Source organism: Amblyomma maculatum, chromosome 11 (genome assembly GCF_055883805.1).
Source record: "Amblyomma maculatum isolate TAMU_Amacu chromosome 11, ASM5588380v1, whole genome shotgun sequence".
NCBI lineage: Eukaryota > Metazoa > Arthropoda > Arachnida > Ixodida > Ixodidae > Amblyomma > Amblyomma maculatum.
In genome coordinates, this window is record NC_139354.1 from 18572605 (window position 1) to 18599850 (window position 27246).

The window sequence follows — 27246 nt, forward strand, 5'->3', positions numbered from 1 at the left end:
CTTTCAAGTGAGAGATGTCGACGGCAGCGGACGTTTTGTTGTTGGACCCCAGCCAATACTTTTGCTGCTGTCGGCGCCGCTGAGTTGCTTAGATAAGCGCCTCCTTTATTTTTACGATGGAGAAGACGCTGCTTAGTTCTTTGAGGACGCAAGTCAGCCCGATAAGGAGTTCATTTCATGGTTACATCGTCTTTTTGTACGGCCTTGTCGACGTAAACATGATAACATGAAAGGTATTTACATGATGCTTTGTTCACATTATTTTAGAACATGGTCTTCGGTATCCAATATATATTCCGATAATGTTTGACCGAACAGTTTCAAAAATTCAAAAATAAAAAGAAGTACTTGCAGGAATGCGCAATGACGCGCTATGTACACGAAGCATTTAGAACCTTTTCTAATTACGCTTCTAATTAACTAAATTTTACTAACTACTTTTAATTAACGTTGTTTGGTGTGAGTTTGAATGGGAAGCTCCGAAGCCGTGGCCAAGACGACGCCATGACTGTTTTTGAAATAAATCAACACTCATTCTGCAAAGCCGTCCAGCGTTTTTGTTGTCGTTCTTTTTTTTTTTTTTTCGCGCGAAGCCGATCGAACCTGAGTGCGTCAGACACGAATAATACTCGGGACAGACGCGATATCCACAGACGACGAGTTGCAGTGATTACGGCGCCAAATTCGAACTGTTTTCTCTGCTGTGACGTGTCATGTCTTTTATGTCGCTCAGTCGCTCTCAAACCTGAAGGCTGCGCAGTTGGCAATGACTATCCTTTTTTTCTTCATGGACTGAGTTGCAGAGAAGATCAATGTACATGAAGTGGTGAATTAATGCTTGCAGTTCTAATGCAATTCGAACTTACACCGTAGCCACTGCAAACGGTCAACAGAGGACGTTGTGCCTGCAGCGACATCTCTGCGCGTCTACTCAGTGCCTTTTCAGTTTCGTTCGAAAAAGTTCGAATTCCTCGTGCTGCAGAAAATCAGGAATTAAATCTCTAGCCGTTTCACGAATTAATACGGCATTTTAACTACAGTTTCAAACCTTCAACAGGCAGTAACCATTGAATTGCATTAGTTAAAAAGTTAATTAGCTAGTTTTATTAATTTGCAGTATAATTAAGAGCTTTGTCAGCAAATTTTGTCGGCCACGGCTGGAACTTTCTTCGTCCTATTTTCTTATTAATTTTCCCAAGTGACTATTTTTAATGAATTCCAAAATTCCAATACGGTTTCCCGAAACCCCCGTGTAAAGACTGTTCTTATAGCCCCAGCGCACGCAAACGAATAGTGGTTTTTCTTTGTAACGCAGATGGCCGTTGGGTTGACTATCTTCAGTATACGACTTTCACAGTCGTACCGAACAGAGTATGCCAGAGTCTACACAGAACGTCTCACACAGAGGGCACCGTCTTGTGTGCACAGAATAACGGCACATCAGTCTGCCATGTAAGGAGCTTTTTTGTTTTCCTTTAAAGGGGCTTAAATAACTCATTTTCAATATTGGACAAACGAGGAATTCCTCCGCCTACTACTGAGCGGCTCGTTAATCGCATTGTTTTTTCAGTAGTGGAGTTAGGCTAGGTTCGTACGCTGACGCAGTTGTTCGCAAAATTTGCAGAACTTTTATAACCACGTGTTTAATGATAGTTTTGCAGAAGACTGCGGCACCCCATCCACACTATGCAATGCCCAAGAGAAGCCGTGAGAGTTTTCCTGTTTTGCAGTCTAACGTCCCAATTGTAGGATACATCTTTTAAAAAACATTAGTTGCTAACTATTAGCAGTGATATTGGGCGTGGGCAATAATTACTCTGCTTAATAGCAAACAGAGCTAGTTTTAGTATTTGACAATAGCAAACAAGCGAGAGGCATCAAAATTCTGGCGATTTTATTTTGGTTTGACGGTTAGGTTTTTATTTAGATAACCAGAAAAATCTTAATGGTGGACTACTTTCTGCCGCGGAAGAATGGTATGTGTCGATTCGTGCAGACTTCAGTTGCAGTGTAATTTGTTTCACGGATATTTATTGTAATTTCTGTGCTCGCAACTCCGGGCCCTTTTAACCAAATACTCAGCAACCTTCGGACTTTGTCTCACCTCGCCTTAGTCACGTCAAAAAATGCATGTTTATAATTTTCGTATTTGCTAAACTGTTGAGTTGCTCGTAACGTCTCGAGAAGCATATTTTCGTTTACGCGATATACCTAAATCAGTAATACCCGGAATCCCTGCCCTCTGGCGCTCGGAGAGTTGTGACGGCTAGAGCATAAATTTCACTAGCCTATTACATGATAAAAGTGAGTATAGTAAGCTTTCAACGACAAGCATTACAACCATTTCTGAAAATAGCTAGTAAATAATCGTGTGCTTCTCCTTGATTTTTTCAAGCCAAAACGGGTTGAGCGACAAGACATGCATTTAGTAGGATTCCTTATCCCACAGGGCGACTCAGGAGGCCCAATATCCACAAGACTTCAAAATGGCCGCTTCGTCCAAGTTGGAATTACTTCATACGGATTCAGCTCCTGCGCATCGTTCGCCGCTGTGTTCACGCGGATCGATGCCTTCATGCCTTGGATAACAAAGTACACAGGAAACCATAGTAACTACTCTCTCCTTAACGCTCGAGATATTCCTTTCAGGTAGTAATCTTTTTTCTCGAAACATTAGGCTTAACAAAACTGTACCGATGTCTCACATAGGAAGGGAGGCTGAAGCTGCGAAAAAATAAAATCAGTACTTTGAAATACGAGATTGTGTCGCTTTTTACTTGCTCTTTTAAAAAGATTGTAAGTGAGGAAGCGCTATAAGGAGCACGCAAAAACAAACACTTATTAAAATATAGCATCCAATTCTTAAAATGTTTACGCCAATAGTCGGTTAAAAATTACTGAAATGATTATCACCAGAATGAAAACAATAATGTACCGTGCTAAAACGAATGCTATTCTATGGCTAGGGATGGTGGAAGCAAATATCGGCCTCCGCTTAACAGATAGAAAAATCAAGTTCACTCCGACTGTGAAGTGTCTCTATGCTTTTCTTAAGTCGCCGGATAGAGACATACATGCCGATATTATCTGCGATAGATGGAGCTGAATTAATGACATGATTGATCTCCGGTGGCACACATTTCCGACAGTGGTGCAAATACTAATTTACAGTGCACTTATAATGATATACAAGACACGTTGCCATATGGTCTAAGTGATAAAAAGGCAACATAAAATAAAGATACTACTGGCTCTAAAACCAGCAATTAGATTAAAAGTGGATGTACCTTGGCGTACTCATGCAAATCACTATTTTATACTGTTCGTAACCGTAAAGGTTACTTAATTCTTTTCATTCAAATATTTCCCTTCAAACAAAGTAATTTAACTAGCAGTGGCTTTATTTTATCAATCCTAATGTCCCTCGTTCTGGTTTCGTTTAGTTTTTGAGGTTTAGCATGCCAAAGCGACTCAGGCTATGAGAGAGGCCATAGTGGAGGCCTCCCGAAATTTCGACCCTCTAGGGTTCTTTAACATGCACTGACATCGCACAACACGGGTGCCTTGCTTTTCGCCTACATCGAAAAGGGGCAGCCGTGGCCGGGATTCGATCTCTCATACTTGGGTGCAAAAACCGAATGCCCTAACCACTGCACCGCGGCGGCGGTGTCACTCGTTCTATTCCAGCGTACATTATACAGCGCGAAGTCACGTGGTGCATACCTTTTTGTCACACTATATATTGTCAGCAGTCGCTGAAATAAAGTTTGGGAGTTACTTTAATAAATCTTAAATAACAACTTTTTTTTTTATTGAGGACACTACAAAGCGCAAATTATTCTCAGTAAAACACGTGTTTGAATCCACATAGGTAGAGCATCATGAATAACCTTGCATATACATAGACGGAATTTGGGCCAGAGGTTTTCTTCAGGCCTTCTGAATAAGCACGTAGCAATACGAAGCTAACACGTTTTAAATAATTTTTCAATACCCCTGATTCTTTCAGATCACCCCAATTTACTTTACATTAGAGAGAAATTAATTAAATGTGAAAGAATGAAGTACACGCGTGCACAGTAAATATCGACTTCTTTGCGTTCACGTTCTTTTTACGTCAGACATGCATGAAACCTAATTTATGCTCTGAAAGTGCATTGACATGCCAGAGACTGCACTTGCTTCGCCGACATATGTATCAACACCGCGTGGCTGAGTGTTGCTGTTCTTCAAATCGCTTTACGTCATTTTTATTACGAATTTGAACCACGTAACTCATCAATGCAACATAGATTGAGCCAGTACGTGTCCCAGATAATCAAGAACAGGGTTTTATGAAGATGAATACGTTAGCCTAAAGAAACAGGTCAGAACTTTATACCCGACCCATTAGAAAAATGCCTGTAGCCAAGCCCCAGGAGATAACGACAAATACGCGTATGTACGCACCGCGCTTCTTTTTACTACTGCACGTGTGCTAATCTTAGATGCATTTCAAAATAAGGATTTGTAACATGTGCCAGACATAGTTTTACACAATGATAGCAGTTTTACACAAATCCCTATTAGGCACAGATATTTTATTGCCGTACTTCCTTCCTGCTTGTAATTGCACTCTTCCACTGATGCTCTGAAGAACTGATGTGGCTGTATATGTTCCAGCAGAGGGTACATAATGGCTCACAAGATGCTCAACGCCGCTTTTCCCTTACCCGTTCTTCTTACTCTTAATGAAACACTTTAATGATCATTTATTTAATATAATGGTGCAACCAATACTTTCCATGCGTGTTGCCTTGCACAAGATTCGGTCACTCTCGGTTTTTTTTTTTTTCTGCAGTGCAGCACTTGGGAAAAGAGACGCAGAGTTCATTGTTATGAACACTATTTTACAGCAACAGTTTTTTGTTTTGTTTTTTACAATAAAAGAGGCAGTTGTCGACTTCTGCAATGGACAAACATTATGACGCTTTATTGGAAGGCTCTGATTAGTTTCAACAACGTTGGATTCTTTAACGTGCATTGATAGCTTCGCCACCACCAAAACTCAACCGCCTCGACCAGTATCGAACTCCCCCCTGCTATTCCTAGAACCAATGCCATAATTACCCACTGCCTAGTATCCAGCCTGCTTTTTCCCTACTTTGGCATTGAAGTCGCCCATTAGTGCCGTATACTGCGTCTTTACTTTTCGCATTGCCGATTCTACAAAGCTTTCAACTGCCTGGTCATCATAACTACATGTGGTTGCATAGGCTTGTACAACCTTCAGTTTATACCGCTTATTAAGTTTAATTACGAAGCATGCCATCCTCTCATTAATGCTATAGAATTCCTCTTTTACCAGCTATATCCTTATTGACAAGGAACCCTGTGCTATATGCTCTATACCATATGCATAGAGCAGACTCTATATACCAAAAGCAAACCATAGAAGAGCAACGGTGTTTCATCATAACATCGGCACGGTGAATTCAGGATTGCAACCCAAGCAAGGCATTACATTAGCTTGACGAAACCAGAAAAATGGCAGATACTGTTTTTATGCATGGTTGTATTTAGCCAAACAGCGTCCACTTCCAACTAATGATTTGCCATAGAGCGCTTCTTTTTTCTTTTTTTTTTTCGGGTAGAAAACAGCACCGTTTGTTTGGGCTAAAAATCTGATTTTTTTCGTCTAACTTACAGAAACAATAGAACTGCATTGAGGACAACGCCTGCATTGCGATGATTGTCCTACAGTGCGTTTGTTCTAGTACAAGAAAGCGATAGATGACAAAGAACACTATGGCCCCTGTGACACTGTCAACTCTGCACTTCTTTGCAGCATTCATAGCAGAGAAGGGTAAAAATAAAACTGCATACCGAATCGCTGGCGCCCCTGCCATTTTCTCGATCATCTCCCCTTCTGTGTTTGAAGTAGGCAGATTCTATAGCACGTGTCTCGCGCCTATGGGCCTGCCATCACCGAAAGTAAGTTTGTCATTCTATATGGGCACTTGTAAGAGCATGAGGCAACAAGAAATCGTCATTTTAGCGCCACGCCCTCCCTCTCTCTTGTTATTTTAACGCAGTAGTTTTACATCCGGTACCTCCATCTCTTCTTCATTATTTGGACTAGTGTTTGATGAATGTATTAGGGGCGGTATTGTAACATCGAAAAAAATCAACATAATACTCCTCTTAATAGGTAGCACGCAGTCACGCCCAGTTCGGTACAGTGTTGGAGGCTTTTATCAAATATGAAACTAAGCTATTTGGGGACAGGGTTAGGATGCGGCTGCTCAAGGCCAAGTCAAAGAGGTGAATAGAAGAAGCAGTTGTGACGTAATTCCACTGAACTTTCTGTGACAAATTTTCCCTAAATCTCGGCGCTCTCTACATTACCGAGATCATGAGTTCACAGCCCCCTTCTAAGCGTTTCCAGACAGTATGCAGGCATTCCTTTGTCTTGGGTAGATTTTTTAGAAGCGTCTTACAGACATTTTATGCTCTAATGATTTATGTTATGTTTATTAAGTTTAGTTTAGTAAAGTCATTTATCATGACAAAAATCTAATTCAATGCAACTGTAGCTGTTAATGTAACTGTAATGTAACTATTTAACTGTTTTATTACGTTGATTATGTGGTTTCACAAACTTTGAAGGTTTACTTTTCTGGTAAGTTTTGTCCCTAGTTAGCTGTGCAACTCTGTGCTCTTGAAAGCCACAACGGCACATCTCATAACAGTTCGAATTTATTGTCGAGTTGCTATTTTATTATAGTGTTTGGTATACGGGGTTTAAATTTTCTAAGCAACTCAGGCTATGAGAGACACTGTAGTGGAGGGCCCTATTGCTCTCAACCAACTTGGGTTATTTTACGTACACTTGCGTCGTACAGCCCCCGAGTGCCTCTTTCGTTCGGAGGCCTAATGTAATCGAATGCAATATTCTGAGAAATGCTTATCCTACAACGCCGATGAACGGACACCGAAACTAAGCCCATAATGCTGTGATATTTCATGAAGGCACCGTGAAACAATGCTCCTAAGCACTTCCACTAAATCCAAAGTAATCTCAAATGCAAGTCGAAACAGATTCTTCCTTGCTGAATTAAAATTGAATGGCTATGCCAGAACACCCAGAATTTATTTAAACCGTAATCTGATATGTGACGTGACATGTCTGTGATGTAACTGTACTGTCATCACCCCTCCCTCTCTCACCCACAACTTTTATACCCATCTACCCCTCTCCCCCAGTGCAGGGTAGAAAACCAGTTCCTTTACCGGTAAATCTCCCTGCCTTTCCTCCTAATCTTGAGTCACGGCATGTAAAAGACCATTTTTTATGCGCTGGCAGTCTTAAAAATCATATAAAGAAAAGAAATAGGTATACCGACCTGTAAACCGTTTCTCCATAAGCATATAATGAAGTCATACTTGGAACCGAAGGTCGCCGTTGCCGCCGCTTCTGCGTCGAAGTTGCAGATGACTTCGTCTTCAACTGGAAAGCTATTCAACCTATACAAACAAATCACGGTCCAAAGCTAAGATCAAGAAAACAATAAGCTCGAATGTAGTTGGTCATACGTACCAAAAAATATCCGTCTCCCCGCGCAAATCATAAACGTGATTTTCAAATACTAATGCTACAGTTTCTTCTCGACCTAAACTGGCGCTTAGTGTACAGAACAGAAATTTCATCAATTTTCGTCTTTGAGCGCAGGCCCGCATGCACTTGAGCATCATGGTCAACGCCTTCAGAGCAAGCCTTCTGGTTGCAGCATGTCACATGGTGCGTACATTATTTTCGTAATATAGCACTGACCTTAAAGCAAACTCACAACTGCCACACGTATGTACAGCCACTCACAGGCGTAATATGAATAAGGCGCGGAGCAAGAAACCTTCTTGCTCCGTGGAATAAGGTAAAGCGTGGCTTGGGCTGCCGCTATCGCCATAGAGAAAGAGATTGGTAAAGAGCGGTCACTCGGCGAAAACTGGCCCCAGGAAATGACGCGCGACTTTTTGCGCTGCCGCCGATTGATGGATGGCGGCACCAACGTGCGCATGCGCGGACGCGCGCGCGACGGCACTCGCTGCAGCGGTAGCCCGCCGGAGCAGACGACAAGAAGTTGCCAAAGGGAGCGGTTGTGTGCTCGTGCCTCGCCGCGCTTGTGCGGCACAGACCTCTCGTGGACTGCTGCGCAGAACGACAGCGGTTGGAAACGACGGCAAGGTGAGCAACGTTTTTTGCTTAACTACGCTGCATTTCAAGCAGTTTACGCTGACCATGCCGGCCGGTGCCAATAAGTTTCGCAGCTCGTGAACAGGCGCGCCGGCTGTTCAGGCGCAGTTCATTACGCCGTAACTCTGGCGGTTCCCAACCACGGCGAGGTGTAATATGTTGTGTTCTCGGGAAACAGCCTAATTTCGAACAGTTTAGCTCGTAACGCTTGACAAAGTGGCTTGTGAAGGCATTAAGGCACGCCGTTGCGCCAAAATGGCGTGTTCGCCGGCCGGTGCGGCCATGGTGACGCAGTTTGCCGAACGGCTAGTTTTGCTAAGTGTCGCGTTTAGCAGAGCAACGGTAAAGTGAGAAACGTTTCATTCTTGACTTTCTTGTCAAAGTACGCAGTATTTCAGGCAGTTTAGCTCAGTACGGCGGTCTGCGCTTCACAAAGTCGCACATGAAGGGCAGCCAACAGGCATGACAAGGCGCTTGCCAATATGGCTCGCCGGCCGCGATGACATGTGACATGGCGCGAGGATTTGCGAACGGCTAGTTTTGCGTGGTGTCGCGTTTAACAGGGCAACCGCAAGGTGAGAAATGTTGCATTCTTGTAAAACTGCGAGGCATTTCGGGCAGTTTAGCTCAGCGCGGTCGTCTGCGCTTCACAAAGTCGCGTATGAAAGGCAAGCCAACATGGCGTGCTCGCCGGCCGCGGTTTTGCGAACGGCTAGTTTTGCGTGGTGTCGCGTTACATTTAACAGGACAACGTTAAAGTGAAAAATGTTTTATTATGCGGCAAGCTTCATTGCTTCAGCTGTTGAAGAATATTGTTAGTTTAGTGGCTGTTATTTCACACTCTGTAGAAATGTATTTTCAGATAGGTTCGGTTAGCCTGCATTTCCTGACCTCTACGTTGCAAGAGTAGCTTTTGTATCAATTTTACTAATGACAGCTTTTCTGTTCTGGACCATAACTGCTGCTCACCAAGTTTTCAGTACCCACCCACATGCACAGATGTGTGCGCGGTGCAGTGGCCTTACATTTCATTGCAACCTTCTGCATCATATTCATTCCTTTTCCAACAGCACTGCATGGACCCACGGACTGTAGCCGAAGCACGGCAGATGCGACGAGGGAATGGTGTGGCCTTTCCTCAAGCGTCAGTGCTCCTCTCTGCCCTGGACAATACAAGTTACCCTTGCTGAGGTAGCCGCGACTGGGACTGTGTAGTTTATGTATAATGCCTGTTTTGTTACATATCATTTGCAATAATTCGGAAATCAGTTATGCTTTTTTTTTGTCTCTACCTAAGTACTGTTTCTCACCATGTGTATTTTTATTTTTCTGTATTGTGCACATCGCTTGATGTGTGTCAGTTATTGTCAATGCATCCGTCTACATCTGTTGCATCTCGTGTTTTATACGCAGCAAAATAAATTGATTTCACGAAGCACTTGGCGTCGTTTCTGCAATACTGTTTTGCAAAGGCTGTGGCGCAGCTGCGTTGATGGGCAGTTTAGGGAACTGGGAATCTATTTTTCCTGTTGTTATGCATGCTGAAAATAGAAATACTAGCAGACCATTTAAAATCAAAATAATGTGCCAAAAGGGCAGGGAAGGGCGCAGCGCATGGCTAGCATTCAAATCGCGCGCCCTTCAGCAAGACCGGATGTAGTTGCCGCCAGCCGCTTGGTGCACTACAGTCAAATGGGCCGCTGGGCCCTATGGGAGTGTCCGCTCTTTACCAATCTCTTTCTCTATGCTATCGCCGCGAAGTGATAGTCATAGGGTGCAAGATAGCTTTCGGTGCGTTTACGGAGACTGATAACAGCTGGCACGCAGCCCGCTTTGCCTTTTTGACTGTGCTCGATCGCCGCTAAGAAAGCGCCCTTAACACGTATGCGTTTCTCAGCGTTTTGCTCGCCTATGCAGCCTCACACGCCCCGGCAACGTATTCCATGACTCCAGTATTCCAGTTTTCTTATCCCGTCAACCCGGAAAATATGCGCTATGTTGCCGCAGCTCGCGCGCCTCGCGAGAAGTACAGGACAATTAAGTGTGACAGCTTTATTAATGATAAACCATTAGTAGGCTAAATTGGCGTCGGAAATGTCCGCCAAATATGCAGCCTGAACTTGGTCCCCTCTAGACGTCATCACCAAGTGACGTCATCGGTCAATGACCGGATGGGGGATGTAATTCATGGTATGAAGAAGTGCGGCATCATCATTAGTCATGTGAAATGAAAGTGTTGAGTCAGTAATGAGTCATGTGAGTGATGAGTCACAACTAATGTCAGTCGTGGATCATGAGACAAAAAGTGTTGAGTCACATCATCGAGTAGTAGCATCGGATGTCGAAGAGCGGCGGTCGGATATTAACGGATATTAACGGAAGTAGACGTAGAACCTTAGAAGTGCTGCGCACTGAAAAGACGATCACAGGAAAAACGGAGAGAGGATAGGACGAAGATTGAAACACAACTTCGGACTTTATTAACAGAAAAGTTTGAGACAGACGCAATTATACATCCGTTGACACCTGAAAAAAAAAAAAAAGAAATAAGGAGGGGATTAAACAGCCTTGAGTTTGGTCTAAGTCTGCGATTTTTACTATATTTCTGTGCTATGTTTCTGCTGCTTTCCTGTAATGAACCAGCAGTCAGTGTTCACTCGCTTGTCAGAATTTCATAGCCGTTTTCTTCGCAACAGCTTAGGCCAAAGGGACTTGGCAGTGTCTGAGCACGAAGCTGCAGGTAAATGTGGTGCGTATGTCTGACACACTAAAGGAATTCAGGTTTGTTGTATGCACACACATAAACTCTACACATACCATACGCACATCCAAGCATAGACATAAACCAAATCGGAATTAAATCAGGCTTGGTTTTTCGTTCCAAAGCACTGTAGCGGAGTACTCCAGAAATTTCCACTAGTTGGAGTTCTTTACATGCACTGACATCGCAGAGCACACTGGCGCCTTGCTTTTCGTCTCCATCGAAAGCGGCCGCCACGGCCGTGATTCGATCCCGTAACCCTGGGCAAAGCAGTCGAGCACCGTAACCACTTCACCAGCACGGCTGGGCTAAAAAAGAACTCAGGAAGTGTGCTTCGTGTATTTAGATCTCCACGGTGTTCCGTTCGAATCAACGCCTGCCTTCTCCAAGGCATTATTCCAAGCTTTAACTTTATTTAAAGTATAATTTATCTTTGCGCATTTTCTTCGTCGCCTCTTTACAGTGTTTGATTTTGTATTGGTTAAACGTATGCCTGAATTGTTATCTGAATTTTGTTTCCAGCTTTCTGCTCAGGATGTTCAGCTAAACGAAAAAGGCAGGTATTAAACGTCAATTACAAGTTTCAAAGGATAGAAAAGTGTCATTACGTGATTGAAGTCGGTGATGTGAATCTCCTTCAGGAAATTACCTCGGAAAAAGAAGTAAAGTTTCGTGGAATTTTTCTAAACTCGAATAAATCGGGCACCAGGAACATCTCATTAATAATTGCCCCCAGTACATATAATGTGATATGACTGTGTGTCATCAGAATGGACCACCTCTAAACTAAACGCCCGAATTTCTAGAAGCTGATCGTTCTCCATTAGAGCCAGTGTTAGTGTGCACGACGCTCATTTTTAAGTCGCACTTAATGGCGCTGCATGACACAAGACAACAAAAAGCTAACTGAGTCAATCTGGTATTCCAGGGTCTATTTTTATCTTTTTTATGCTAGGTCATGTCAGTCGCTAATTATTCATCATGTCATACCTTACTGCACAAAAGCCTGTAATCCATGAGCACTCAAAGTATACGGCGAAAAAATTGTAGTCTCCTTGATTTCCTATTTACACAAATAAGATAATTACAGAATTTATATTTGTTAAGAACTCAGCATAATAGTTTACCGGGAAACAGCACTGTTTTCCTAATGATATACCCCGGATTTGATGTGCAGCAGTGAGCTTTAATATTATGATGAAGAAACCCTAAGGAAGCTGCAAAATTCTGAAAAGGAAGCAAAACCTTCAAACACGACCCGTTGAATGCATTGAAAGATAACAGGAAAAGTACAGACCACGAGGAAATGTACAGATCCGTATAGACCGCGAGAATATTATTACAATACCAACATTCATGGGGCATTTATACTCGAGTCAACCATATCCCTTTCACAAATTTAAACATGAATAACTTAAATAAACAGCAAACAAGAAAACGACGGTCTGTTCTGGAAACAGAAGTTTCACGATTTCCAATGTTCAGGAAAGATCCGCCGATAGAAACGCATCACAGGCGCCTGTGAGTCCTGAAGAAACCACGTCTGATCTCGACCCTTCCTTTATGTGCGTGCGCATTAGCCTATGAACTGCGCATAATTCCGTATATATGTATGTAATTACCTCCTGGCTTTTATGCCTAATGAGCCGCGCATGATCTTGCACGGAAAATCTGGATGGAGCCTACTTCGATCTATTAGGAAATGTTACTTTTAGTTTTGCTTCCTCATTTCTTTTGCGCAGTTGGCATCTTACGAGATAAGAAGTGGCAAATTTCGATAACAGATGCAAACATATTGTTACTTCATTAGCCATTTGAACTTGGAAATGTGAGTTTAACAAAAAGCGTGACCACGGAAGGCAGAAGATAATATTAAAACAGAGCATCAAAGCATCAGACCGTGTGTGCTTAATGAGGGGGGGAGGGGGGTAGAGAGAGGGTCGTTTTGTTACGGATTTAGGAAGCCTGAAAATAATGAACATTAATGTTTTCTTTCCAGATTGCGGGCAAACTAGCGAGCACTTGATCGTGAACGGCACGTTCGCCAAGAAAACCCAGATTCCCTGGATGGTAAGATGTCTTCTTCAAGACAATTTCGAATCCCCCATCAAACACCACTTAGCTTTCTCTATCTACTTTTATTTTTTAGTAAAATGTCATAATTCTATTCCCGAGGAATGCGGATATTCGGCTTATAATTTGCAGGTATACAGAAATGCTTGCGCGCTCAGCCCCTCGAATTACTGCTATTGTATGCGACATTTCAGACCGTCATGCCATATTTGCTTTCAAAACTAAAGTTATGATAATAATAATAACTTCATTTACCATACTGCCCTATTCTCCACCGGAATGCAACTGTACTCTACTAACGACGCAGATCACATCAGCACAGAACGTTAACTGAGCCACCACAAAAGGAAAAGGAGGTTGTCAGATGAGGTTGGATTGGTTGTTCCAGATTAGTTCAAGGCTCCCTAACAGCGCCGCGTATGTTTGTGAATCTAAATGGAACAAACACAGCCGCACAATCCATTGTGAATTTCTTTCGGATGACTATTTTCTTTAAACGCCACACGTCCACAGCGAAGTTGTTTCTCCTTGGTTGTCGGGGCGAGCCTCAAACGGCACTTTGTACACAGCTATTGTCGCCTAAGCGTGCAGTTATAATGAACGTCCCTTCTAACTTCGCACCCAATTTTTGTCTCTCTGGCCGGATGTATTGGAGCCCCCAGACTTCATCGCCAACACTATGGCAAGGCCGACATAAAAGGTCGAAGCTGCGCTTCTGTGCCTAATGCGCGGAGGCGCTCATTTCCGGGCGTATGATATGCATGCTCTTCTGTCAGGCTGCCTGGCGCACCACAGGAGTTCCAACGTTGATCGGGAGTTCCCAGATTGCACGCTGATGTACGTTGAGGCTGTTGAATGTACACAACTTCAGAATTCGTTGTTCCACTTGATTTTTGCATGAAGTGCTAACCGCGCAGGTTGCTGGACACTGTGCCCATCCGACTCCGCCTCACATTGCTTGTCATTTTACTCTGGTTCTTCTGCTCAGTGAGGTCGTTTGATACTCCGATGCAAAGCGGAGTTAAACTTCAGCCCAGGGCAAATAAGCGTACTAAGGGAACAATGCGAGATTAGTTCTCGGGTAGCCCACGCCTCCCTTCGAATCCGTCTCAAAAATTGAAATGTATACTTCACAGCGAGATTAAGCACACCAGCAACCTCCACAAATAAATTTCTAAAGATAATCATCAGCTTAAAAATAGCCAAAACTGTATACTTCGCTGCGAGATTAAGAGCAGCAACAATCTCTGCAAGTTTCCAAATATCAACAGTCATATTAATATATAGCGGTTGCCTGCAGCCGTCGACCATCGCCCTGTGCGGTCAATCCTTACGATAATAAATAAAGTTTCAAGAACAGAAACGGGCTTGAAAAGCCTAGGAAGCTGACATCCCGGAAGATGTGCTGCTGGCAGACCTCGCAGGTAGCTGTTAACGTACGCCCGGAGGCTATATGCCCATCTTATGGTCCCAGAAGCGCTCCTGCTCCTTGCGTAACGTGGCTCGCTGACCGATGTGCGCCCTGTGGGTGGGTCGTGATTGGCTTAAAGAACCTGCCCACGGAGAGAAGCTGGTAGTACGGGGAGATGCTGCCCATCCTTGTGGATTCTGATTCAGAGACTCCGGTACAGCGTAGCGTCCCTCAAAACAAACGAAGTTGCTCCTGGCGCCCTCAAGGGAACCTAAGATTACCACCAAATCCCTATCATCGCCCTACAGTTTTACATCCAGTTGAATAAATAAAAGCCAGCCTTCGCTGGTACTGGCTCGCAAGCAGCCGTCAATACCGAGGTTGCGAGACAAGGCATCAGCAGTGCTGTTGAACGTCCTGGCCCGGTGCCGCATGCACATCATATGTGTATTTTTGTAGTCTTAATATTCAACGGCCGAACTTGCGCTTCAGATACTCTTTCGCGAAAATTCCATGCGACGGCAAAATTGTCGGTTGCGACCGTGTATTTCTGCCCGAATAGGTAGCGGCGAAACCTGTCGTCGCCACTCCATACCACCGGGAGACACTCGAACTTGGTGGAATGGTAATGGCTATGGTGGTTGCCAATTTTTGGCTAGCGTCGGCAACGACGTGATCCACCCCTGTGGGTCGCACTGAAGCAGAACTGCCCCAAAGTCAACCTGGCTGGTATCAGAGTTCAGTTCTGTGTGCCAGGCTCCTGTGTGCGAGTGCACTGAGCAAGTGTAGAGGGAGAGCCTCAGGTCGCAAGTCTAGCCAAGTCGAGGCTTCGTGGAAGGGACTTAGTACAGGGCATCGAGTCAGCTGATTTTTCAGTCTAAAGAGTTTTTTGGTGCATCTTACCCCGTACAATATTATCTAAAGGGAGCCTCTGTGGAAACAAAGTTGCCAACAAATTTGCGAAAGTAGGAAGCAGTGCCAAGAAACTCTGCAGCTGCTTCTTTCTACAGGTATGCGATAGTTTGTGATGGCCGCTACCCGTTCAGGAAGTGGCTGAATGCCGTCTGCAGAAACATTGTAGCCGAAATAAGAAATCCAAGAATAACCAAATTGGCATTTCTCGCGGTTCAGCCGGAAGCCACCTTCGTATAGTCTTCCGCAGACGTCATCTAGGTTCTGGAGATGATCAATTTCGCTCTTGCCGGCGACTAAAATACCTCCTAGTAGAACACGCAGGTGTGATCTTTGATAAAGCCGAGCGTCATGTTCATCGCAAGCTGGAAAATGCGGGAGGCAGACGGCAGCCTAAAAGGCGTGCATATAATCTCATACAGACCGGAACGAATGCTCTGTCCACTGCGCTCTTGTGAAGACCTACCAGGAATGCAACCGCTAATTCCAACGGTGGCTGTGAACCTGCTGTCCCTTCTCCGTCTTCTCTGGCGCTGTTTTCTTGACCTCGTCGTCTACTGCTTGACATGTGTGTGTGTGTGTGTGTGTGTGTGTGTGTGTGTGTGTGTGTGTGTGTGTGTGTGTGTGTGTGTGTGTGTGTGTGTGTGTGTGTGTGTGTGTGTGTGCGTGTGCGTGTGCGTGTGCGTGTGTGTGTGTGTGTGTGTGTGTGTGTGTGTGTGTGTGTGTGTGTGCGTGTGTGTGTGTGTGTGTGTGTGTGTGTGTGTGTGTGTGTGTGTGTGTGTGTGTGTGTGTGTGTGTGTGTGTGTGTGTGTGTGTGTGTGTGCAAAAAAAACTGAAAACGCCATTGTTTCCCTCAGGTATTCTTGCAGCTCTACTTTCCGACCTTTCAGTCAAGATGCGGAGGAAGCATTATAACCAGACGTCATGTCCTCACTGCGGCCCACTGCACAATATGGTAAGGCTGATCAGATTTCGGAGTAAATCAGATAATAAATTTACCGACGGCCAGTATCGCGAAGTCTGTTTACTTTGGTCACTCGAGCTTTTTCCCCTTACTACACATAGCTGAAATGATTACAAACAATTTTATCGGCTATGACATTCAAGCTGCACTCACATCTATGAAATCCGAAGTGGCCATGGGGAAACTCAATTTCGTTGATTTCTCGTCTAGCGTCGAGGAAGAAAAGCGTTTTGCAAATGAACACAGAAATAAATTAGGAGACGGAAATAAAACGGCTGAGTTCGAAAAACAGAACGCCATGGCGATGAATAAAAAGGATAAACTGCCCCGCAGCGGTGGCGCAGTGGCTCGACTGCTGTACACAAGGAGGCAGGACCGAATCCCAACCGCGGGGACCATTTTTCAATGGGGGCGAAAAGCAAGGCGTCCGTGCGCTGTGCGATATCAGCGCACGTGAAAGAACCCCAGGTGGTCGAAATTTAGGAGCCCTCCATTACAGCGTCACACATAGCTTTAGTCGCTTTGGGACGTTAAACTCAATAAAACAAACCAAGAATAAACTGGAACTATCTATTCATATCCGTCGGCACTTATAATTCGAGACGTGAGATGGCCCAGGAATAACAAGACGCCACGAATAATTTTGTTGGTAAATACGCTCCGGTTCCCCTCAAATTAGGCGAAGGAGTATGGTAATTCCTGCTACAAAAATGTTCGAGGTTCATTTAAGCTTTGCATTTAAGGGTATGATGCGACTGTGTTAATGGTTCCAGTCCATGGCTCCCCTTGCGGATTATTTTTCGTGTACATGCAGTTTTCTCCCCAATTGTTGCCAATTTCCTTAATTGCTGCTTTTATTATCACACACATACTCATTGCTTGCATTCTTGAGCTTCCGCGTTATGTGGAAAACCAGCTGACACAGATTTTAAACCTCGCTTTGACTAAGCCGTACGAACGTGCTGGTATATGGCTCAGGAGTAGTGTTTCTGGCTGCGTATCCAAGAAAAAAGGAGTTCTCTGTTCCCAGCTCTAAGCAGCTGATAGAGGCTGATAGAGGGTTGGCTTCTCCTGCCAACTCGGCTACGCTCTGTAGTGTCGTGACGTTAGTCAACCTAATGACCAATCAGGACCTTCCATGTCACCTGGCAACTCCTTACTGCCATAGGCACGCCCATGTTTTTTCTCACGATGACGAAGTCGTAAATTCTAGAGAACTGAACTTTCCAGCTATCACGTTAAAAATTGGTGGTGCATGTTCAAGGACAGCGCCAGTAGACGCAACCATCTATGTACGCCACTAAATGTTGTTCACCGCACTCACCTGACTGTATTTCTTCCCGGATGCTCTCTTCACCGATTTCGCCAGGCTGGGGAAGGAAGTAGTCAGAATCGACGTCATCTACGGTGATAGCGACATCCACCGGGGCAATAAGCTCCGTGTCGTGAAGATACGAAGACATGCTTGCTACGATGCTGACAAGTGGACCAACGACATTGCTATTTTGCTGGTATGTGATTTTTGTCTGCACAACTTTTTAACCTTGCGAAGCGCGACAGTATAGTGATAAATAACCTCAGTATATGACCTATAGTTATAGGTCATCTGATTGAAATTCTCGTCGATTTTCCATGCATTGAAAAGCAGGCAGCATTTCAAGTTGTCGCTATCATTGTAATAGTGTATCATTCATCATCTATCCCGATGTAAAAATGAATTGATACGCAGGGCCGCACTGCAGCTTGCTACAAAGCTACAAAACATAAAATAGCAATGACTTATATGGAATCACCCACGAACAATATATAGTTTTATCTCCATGAACTCTACACATGGACCACCGTCAATGTGCAGTGTACAGTGCACAGAATGTTGAGCAGTAGTGGTAGTAAGTGCATAGTTAACCAGTCAGCATAAATGAAGCTGCAACTAACATACTCTATTTCTATCCTGTTTCTGTGTTCCTTGTGTCCTTGTTTTTTGCGCTCCTGTTCTGCACGATAACATACTCTGTTGAACAACAAGTAGGAACCCTCGAAATTTATCTACATGCTTGCATACATGTGCGTTGCACTCTATCTGGACTCTGTCTCGCCGTTTTATATTGCAACAGTAAAACAAAAAATCTGAAAGGGCTACTCATCAGATATGCGGAAACGCTGCCGCCAATAGTTATTCATGACTGTCTGTTCTTTTTTTTATATCTTTTTTTTTATATGGGGGGGGGGGGGGGGGGGTAAAACCATTTTCGCTCCTAGCACATTTTTTTTTTTCTTAAGCATTTTGAAAATTTAGCTGACAAAATTCTCGTAACGTTTTGTTTTTTCCCTACAGGTGGACAAGCCATTCCACTACTGTAACAACGCGAGGCCCATATGTGTTCCTCTCGCACCTGTCAATTTCTTCAACAAACATGCAGTCGTTGCTGGATGGGGACGCATTGTAGAATGTGCGGTTTAGTATGCAAAGACCTTTAATTTTGCAGTCACCTTAATCAAAGTGCTTTTTTGGAATCGTATTGTTAAAGATTCATCCTTCCAACAATAATATCTATATATATAAAAGAAATTGAGCAGTGTAGAAAGACCATTTGGCGAAGGAGCCCTCTATGTTCCCGACGGTTGGTCTCGAAGGGGAGCGCGCGCTTTTCCAACGGCGTTCGCAACGCCCGCGAAAACTGTGGTGGTTTTCTCCGTAAGTTGCAGGAGTCTGTGGTTCAGGTGCCGCCTTTTATGGCCTTTCAATACGAAAGCATTTCTTGTCTTAATAATGACGTCACGAGAGTGTGTCGTGTCGGCAGGGCGTGTGGACAGAGTGTGAGGACAGAGGCTGCCACCAGAGCGCGTTCGCCCGAGCTGACACTTACGGAGAGAAACCGTGCCTACGCCTGGATTCGTACCCCCATTTTCCCGTTCCTCAACCGGGCTCGCAAACCAGTACTCCACGTCGGCTGCCTGAGAACGAGCCGCATAAAGATGCCGGAGGGCGTTGAGAGAAAAAACAGCGGCAGTAAGTAGAAGGATGAGTGACGTCATCTAGAGAGGTTGGCGCAAAACACCACACCAGCGTTCTCCTACGAGTCACGGCAGGGAGCAGCAAATGAGTGTCTAGCCTCTAATTACTATTGATTAATAGACAAAACGTGTGTTAGAAACGGAAAAGTAAACGAACGCGAAGCAGTGCAGTCGGTAACAGCAAGGGAAATGCTTTCGCATTACCTCACCTAAGCCGACTTCAGTTCACTCCTGGAATTTTTTTTTTTTTTTTGTCGCCGCACGGTTTCATGTGTACGGGGGTGTCGTGGCATTAGGACGAATCCTTCGCGCTCGGCGATTGTGGAGCCACTTTTGCGACGACAGGAACGAGCCTCCTCAAAAAGTGTAGCCGCAGCTGTTAATTTCACCTCAGCCGTCATGCCACCTTCCTGAAAAAAATATCTTTATGGCAACATATTATTCTTTATTAATAAGCAAGTCTTAATTTCCATATATTTGGTCTTTAATATACGGGCTCGAATATTACTTCAAATCCGAAGAGCCACGCCTGCACCCATGAGGTATTTCAACATCACGTGTATTGCGCGATGCCATTCGCGCACGTTTACAGTACAAGGAAAGTGGTTTAGAAAACGTTGCCAGCAGTTTACCATAAGACTTATGTAACCGTGCATTCACGTTCAAGGAGAGCGCACACGCGCGGATATAATCAAGATGTCACAGGTCTTAGAGGCTGATTACGTGGTCCCTGTATAAACGTAAGGCGTGAATTATGCGGAACAGGCAGTTGCAATCCGCCTTTTTCACAAAGCCACTATGCGCATGCGCGCCTCTCCTCTGGCTGAAAACAAACCATCAGCCCCCACTGCGCATGCGCAGTTCTTAGCCTCCGCGATCAACGCAGCCGGAGCTGATCTCGGGGGCCATGCGCAGTTCATATTCGTTACAGACGTATTCGACAGATGGCGGTAGCTGTCAAGTGAAACAATTGGCCATATTATACTCGAATGCAATGGTATCCATCCGGAAGTTGATACAGGCGCAGTCACTCTTCCTGAAGCTCTGGGGTTTAGAGATACCAGTGGCCGGGTGAATAAACCGGCGGTGGAAACTAGCAAAAAACGACTGGAAGATTGGTGGCTTAAAAGCAGAGAAGTGACATACTGTTAGTAATGTAGAAACAAAAATTTAATAAATAGAATGATGGTTTAGTTTACAAATCTAAATCAATAATTAAGATATAGGGAGAAAAATGAGCATGATAGCTACTGCTATCACCCCGTTTCAAAGGGGACGCTCCTATATTCCATCCATCCATCCATCCATCCACATATCACCATTTCGCAGGCGGCTGGGTCTCACGGGGACGTTTTCAATCAGTAGCAGACGACTTTTCAATCACTCCCAGAGGGCGCCACATTTTGTGAAAAAGGAGAATTGATGCGGACAGGGCGGACAAAGAATGACAGCTGCTTTCGAGCGATCGATGGTAGACTGTAGCAGAAAAGGAACAGTTGGGAGCAGTGGGGAGATGGTGAACCCGCCGAGATGCGGCAGATGGAAACAGGTCCCTATTGTGAATGTCGTAAAAGGAAGTGCGCGTTCCCATAGAGACCGGCCGTGCGCTAATTGAGTGTTGTCAGATTGGTTAGCGGTACCAGCCCTTTAAATATTTCTTGTCAATTCTTAACTAACATAATAAGCAGCAGTGATGACAACTCGTGCGTCCTCAAAGAAAATGCTCACTGAAACGATACACGATCTACCGGCCACACAAACTACCGAAAATAATTTATTATATCGATGGTATATATTTATTATAAAACAGTGACCTTGTTTGTTTGTTTGTTTGTTTGTTTGTTCGTTTGTTTGTTTGTTTGTTTGTTTGTTTGTTTGTTTGTTTGTTTGTTTGTTTGTTTGTTTGTTTGTTTGTTTGTTTGTTTGTTTGTTTGTTTGTTTGTTTGTTTGTTTGTTTGTTTGTTTGTTTGTTATAAACTGTGGTATCAAGGCATCCTGGGTAGATTTGTGAAATAGGGAGGGGCGGGCGCTAGGCGCGAATCCTGGAAGAGGCTGCATGTGACAGCTTCCTCGGAGCTGTATGCCTAGCCAAGTACAGCTTTGCGGGACATATATATCACTTATACCATCTATGAAATATAAGGATAGTTTAAGGTACTGTGGACTTAACCATCCGCTGCGTTGCAAAACCTTGCCTCCAAAGTTTGTGCGGCGTGTGATATAAAAGCGATGTGCGCGCTCCTAAAGACAATTTTGAATTATGGGAGGGAGTTGTGGAACATTGTAATATATATGATGGTATGAGCATATTTGTGGGATTGATCGAGTCTTACAACGCAAAGCGAAATCTCCTTTTAGGAGTTAGGTCTACACTCACATCGCATGTTGACACTGCAATACAAAACCCGTGTCCTGCATTTTTAACGATTAGTAGAAGCCACTGCACGCATCCCTCTATCCGCGAATATTTTATGGTTAAGGTGCAATAAGCGAAAACAAACTTCATTCATAATTTATCTGCCGTCTAAGATTTGAACACTTCAGAATTACAGAGTATGCACGTAATTTTTTGCTAATACACAAGATTTTGGTTGATAATTCTTGCAAATATTCTATGCGCTGATCTACACTGACCAGTGAATTTCACCTGTAGAAAAGCTACGCATATCCATATTTAAAGGTGGCCATTAATTAAAAGCCGCAAATTATAACTTGCAACTCATCACATAATTGTAGTAGATTCTAGTGCAGGACAATCTAGCTCATTATTTATCTCACTCTTACGTTAACCCGCCTTCAAAAGTTCACAAACCCTCCTTAGTGTACCGCCATATGATACGACTCTATAGTTATGATACGCAAACATCGCTCACAAACCTTAGCTAAAGCACCTGACGTACACGTCGCGAAAGCAGCAGTATACGAACTGCCTACGCTTCGCCGAACTAACCTAACGCATTTTAAGTATCCTACATCGTACACAACACGCAAAATTGTGCCTTTTCTTTAATGCAGGTAGAGCTAAAATACGGCGTTTGAGCACCTACACATGTGTTACTAAGTATGCATAACAGACTTCATATGTTTTTTTTTTTTTTTTTTTACGTCACAGACGGCGCCTCTACAGACCGGCTCGTGTACACGGTCCTCAAGATACTACCGAACGACGTTTGTGCAAAGATCTACCAGTATTTCAGCTACAGACCTGATATCAACTACTGTGCTTACGGGAATTCCACCGACTCCTGCGAAGTAAGAACCGCTCGGAAGGGTGCACGTTTGATGATGTCCTGCTCAGGGAACGTCAACTATAGGCTTGTCGACTTGGCCTATTTCGAAGGAAACCGAAAACGAAAATGGCGGCGCTTTAGCCCTGCTTAAATCTGGCGATAACGAGCGAAAGCATCCGCCGCAGCAACACAATGGTTAATATGCTGGGCTACTGATCCAGAGTACCCGAGTTTGAACCTGACCGTTTCTACTTCCCTCCTCTCCCATTGCATAAGAGCATTACTCGCGGTCTAGCTAAACCACCACCAAAACGAAAGTTCCTAGATTAACTTTGCGAGGCAATGAATGTTATTCGCTGACATCCCGCGTACTGAACAGTGCCGTTCTAAAATATCCTTATTCCCAATTAGAGGCTTAAGGCGAAGAATACGATGTGGGGCATCGTGAAGAATATATTATCCCCAATAAGAGACTTGACTTAAGAGGGTGAAGAAAGTGGCGAACGGGGGCGCATGGCGAGCTCAATGTGATCCACCGACACCCGACTAAGTCTCGATTTCCAGCCCGAAGAATAGGGCTCCCGCTCTAAAGTCTGATATACGTACCAGGTGCGAGTGGCTGAATAAGGTGGGTGATTTTTCGGCTTTATTCCGACGAACTACGACAGTTGGAAAGTGTGGTTCACTAGGCATAAAAAATCAGGGCGCGAATGTGCGTTCACTACCATGTCACAGGCGCAGAATGAAGTGAACGATGTTGCTATTTGCTTTCCTCAAGTATTTACCGAATACCCAAGCGCCAATAGGAAAATGTGGCACAGCCATATTAAATAGATAATCTGCAGTCAGTGTTATTCTACCCATCCCTTAAATGGCAATGAACTCCTGGCGATATTGTGGAATAACTGCAGTGGGAAGCAACACGCGGTAGTAATATATATGGAGTCCTTGTTGCGAGACGACGAGCCGCTTCCTCTGCACAGTATACAATGGACAAGGTCAACCGTTGTTTTCCTCGGCGATTCTTAAATAGACGAATGAGCGCGTTTTAAAATCCTTGTATTTTGTAAAGCTGCATTCTATGGCTCTCTCGAGTAAAGTTGACAATTGTTCTGAACCAAAAGACTCGCTTAGAAAAAAGTGTTTAAACTGAGCTTCGTTCTCATACCTCTCGATTCAACTTTCAACGACAGCACTGAGAAAGGCGCTGGGACCCCTGTCTCAAATTCCAAGAAAATGATTAAGTAATCTATCCTCCGGGATAAGTAGCCTACTATTCTAAAGATCCATAGATACCAATGATTAGCGAATGTTTTCTTCTTTAAATTAACGCTGTATATATTGGAGTGCATTGGTCATCGCATGGTATTCGCCTATTTAATTTCTTCCAGGACCTCTTTCAGTTTTGGTTCATCTGAACGATGGCCCCAGCGTCACGAGTAGTGAGTGTTCAGGAAACGAGATGTGAAAAAAAAAAAGGCAACATATTCGCTGATGCATCATCACGCACTCTTAATTCACTGCAAAACATAGATCATGCTACTTCCGAGGACTGGAACGAGAATGAACTCCGTTTCAGCAGTTTCTCACTTCTCGCTTGATTTAAACACCAACTTGTCCTTGCAGCCATGATTCGATTGACCAAACCATAACTAAACCAGCAGCAAAAAGAAACAGAGATTTAAGTCGCTTAGCTGTCGCAGGTGAACATCACGGGGCGATTCATGTACACTAATTAATGATGCCTAATTTGAAGAATTTCAAGACCGGGTTAAGTGGAGAAATATGGGAGAGCCTTCGCCCTGCAGTGGGCATAATCAGTATGATGACGATGATGATGATGATGATGATGATGTTGATGATGATGATGATGATGATGATTATGATGATGATGATGATGATAACGTACTAGCGACGTTTCTTGTCTATGCTCCTTTAAGGGTAAACTGGAAATAAATTAAGACTTTCTGTACAATTACTGAAGTGCATTCTGAATGCGCAACTTTATCAAGCTAGGGCATTTATTTCACGTATTTTAATAGATGACGTTATTTATCAGGTTGTGTACACGCGCCCTAAAAGTTGCACGACTCGCAGCGACTTCCTCCCGTCGAACCATGGTATCGTAGTTTCGACTTTTGCGCATGGGGTTCCGAGTCGTCGGCATGAAAACATGCGAGAAATATACAGTTAAAGATTAGAAAAAGGAAGTGGGAGTTCCAATTATTCTGATATCGAGATAATCAGTGATTAGATATAAGGCTCTAATCTCGCCGTCTCATCAAGTGACGAAAAGTAAAATGGGCGGGGAGAGCCAAGCGTTCAACCATAAAAGTAATATCTGCATATTTTATGCTGCAGACAATGGTTTCCTGATACATCACTAAAATTTTTGTCTCAAAGTATCACCATCATTCCCAACTTAATCTTCCCTGGGAGCAGCCGCCGAGTCGGAGCGAGGATATTTGAAATGGTAATTTTACATGACACAATCAACGCCATAAGTTGAGTGACTGCTCGAAACCTACCAGCAGGTGGCTTAATAGGAATATTAAAAATACACAGCAATTTTTGTTAGACGCCCGTAGTTACCACCCTGTCAGACTTGCATGTGTAACCCCCACCAACAGAATCCGGTAAGCAATTGTACTGGAGGTAAGGATTTCTTAGGATATTACCATCGTTGTTGCATAACAAGCGTCGCCGATGTTACATTTCGATAACTTATAAACCCTGAGCAAAGAAGGTGTCACTCGGCATTTCTTTGTATTTGGCGTATGCTAGAATGAAGACTCTAGCACTCCATGCGCATCAGTTCAAAGGGAAGTTAAAGGAAATGTCCTTCCGCTGGCTTTGCGCACGAAACGTTGGCGATTTAGTCAACTCAGCAACACCAGCATTCATTACATCCCAAAAGCAAATCGTCTAAAATTTAATGCACTATTTAAGGTATACGCATTTTGCTTGTTACAACAGCCGGTGGAGGTGGTTCCGGTATTTCGTCATAGAGTGTTTCCCTACTTTATTAGCCCTCCGTTTGCGATGGAATATTGTCTTTCTGGCTAGAACATAGCGATCTCGAGATACAGTCCAAGTTTATATCTACTCGTTGCCAGTTTTAAAACAAAGTCAGAATTAACTCTTGTTGCCGTTCCGTTCACCCAACGAACACCAGTGATTACTAAGCATCCGTGTCTTATTATACTGCACTAACTCATCAAAATATCCGCAGTCTTAATTATAACACTATGGCACGACAGAAACGAGCGCTTGTCCCCTTCCATGGGTGCAGCACTCTCGCCTGACTCACTCTACGTATACGCGGTGATGTGGCCGCTATGCTGAGAGTCTCTACCATCTTCGCTGAAGCTTTGAACTTCTCTCTGCTTCCAGGGTGACTCCGGTGGTCCACTCTTTACCAAAGCCGAAGGAGGTCACCACGTCCAGGCCGGCATCGTCTCGTACGGCATGGGCTGCGGTGGGGCCCCTGGTGTCTACACGCGAGTAGACGCCTACGCCGACTGGATTCAGGCGGCTGTGCGCTCGAACGAGGGCTACAGGGACCTGGTTGTGGAAGATGCAGAACAGCCCCTGATTTACCAAATTTTCCAGTGGTCTTCCTTTGTGCAGGCCCCTCCACGTTATGTCCTTATGTGGCGAAGTTTAGAGTAGGACGACACACAATTTCTTCTGTTTGCTATATTTCTCACCAAAAAAAAAGAAAAAGAAAAAAGCTAAAATATCTCCAAAAACACTATAAAAAATATTGCGTAGTTTAGGTGTTCAAAACAATTTTTTTTGCTGAATGACAAATAACAGTGCAGCTGCGCAATGGTTCTATAACAGAATAAATAAATCTTTACGAGCAGCAGTGGGCGCGTCTGGAATTTCACTGTGTTCCTGTAGCGGCAAGAAAAGCTTAGAATAAAGGGAGCAGAAGATGATAAGTCGATTTTCAGGATGCGCTACATGCACGAAGTCTAAAAAGAAAATCTACACGCACTAAGCAGTCTTCCGAACAATATCACTGGTACGTGTCAGTGGTCACTGAACACACTCGTACTGCACAGCACTCATCTAATATTCTTGACCCACTTTTAGAACACAGGCCGATATCTTTTCTTCGCTTATCTTTCCTTCTTCCCCTTGTGATCATGCTGTAATCTACGGCTTTCTCCACTGCAGTTCCCTCAGAAACTAAAAACTAAAGAAACATCAACAATATGATAAAGGTGGCTATGCAGGTATGAATGCTGGGCTGAAATCTTTTTATGACGCTTTCGCAGCCAACTATCAGCAGCGTCCTGTTGAAATTAACTGGTAATTTTAAAACCGAAACGCTAAGTCTAATCTCAAAGTACGTCCCCACAATCACAATAAAAGAGCGTCCGCAGTCGTCATGGTTCAGTTCAATACTAAAACGTTTAAACAATAAAAAAAGGCTTTTTCTATTTGCTAAGCACCCAGGCAAGGACTGCATGGGATGAGTATTTTTGCACTGCAAGCGAGTATAAAAGGTTATTACACCCTCTAAACACTACTTTGTCAATAACATTCTGCCTTCTATGATGCGTAATGACTCCAGCGCGTTTTGGAGAACGATCAATCCTTCCGTCTCAAGCAATATTTATTTGCTACGCAGCGACG

The 27246-nt window shown here is 43.9% G+C and overlaps 2 protein-coding genes across 2 annotated transcripts; both read left to right on the top strand.

The window, feature by feature from the left end:
- The first annotated feature begins 7943 nt into the window (after positions 1-7943).
- LOC146172964 (uncharacterized) lies at positions 7944-9665 on the top strand. Its single transcript, XM_084583270.1, has 2 exons — positions 7944-8224; positions 9304-9665. Exons 1-2 carry the CDS (start codon positions 7999-8001, stop codon positions 9426-9428), a joined length of 351 nt encoding a protein of 116 aa, XP_084439396.1. The 5' UTR covers positions 7944-7998; the 3' UTR covers positions 9429-9665.
- Positions 9666-10404: 739 nt separating this feature from the next.
- On the top strand, positions 10405-26271 carry LOC146172965 (venom protease-like). Its single transcript, XM_084585095.1, has 7 exons — positions 10405-10423; positions 12994-13064; positions 16248-16345; positions 17724-17865; positions 18690-18804; positions 22482-22621; positions 25993-26271. Exons 1-7 carry the CDS (start codon positions 10405-10407, stop codon positions 26269-26271), a joined length of 864 nt encoding a protein of 287 aa, XP_084441221.1.
- Positions 26272-27246: the final 975 nt, after the last annotated feature.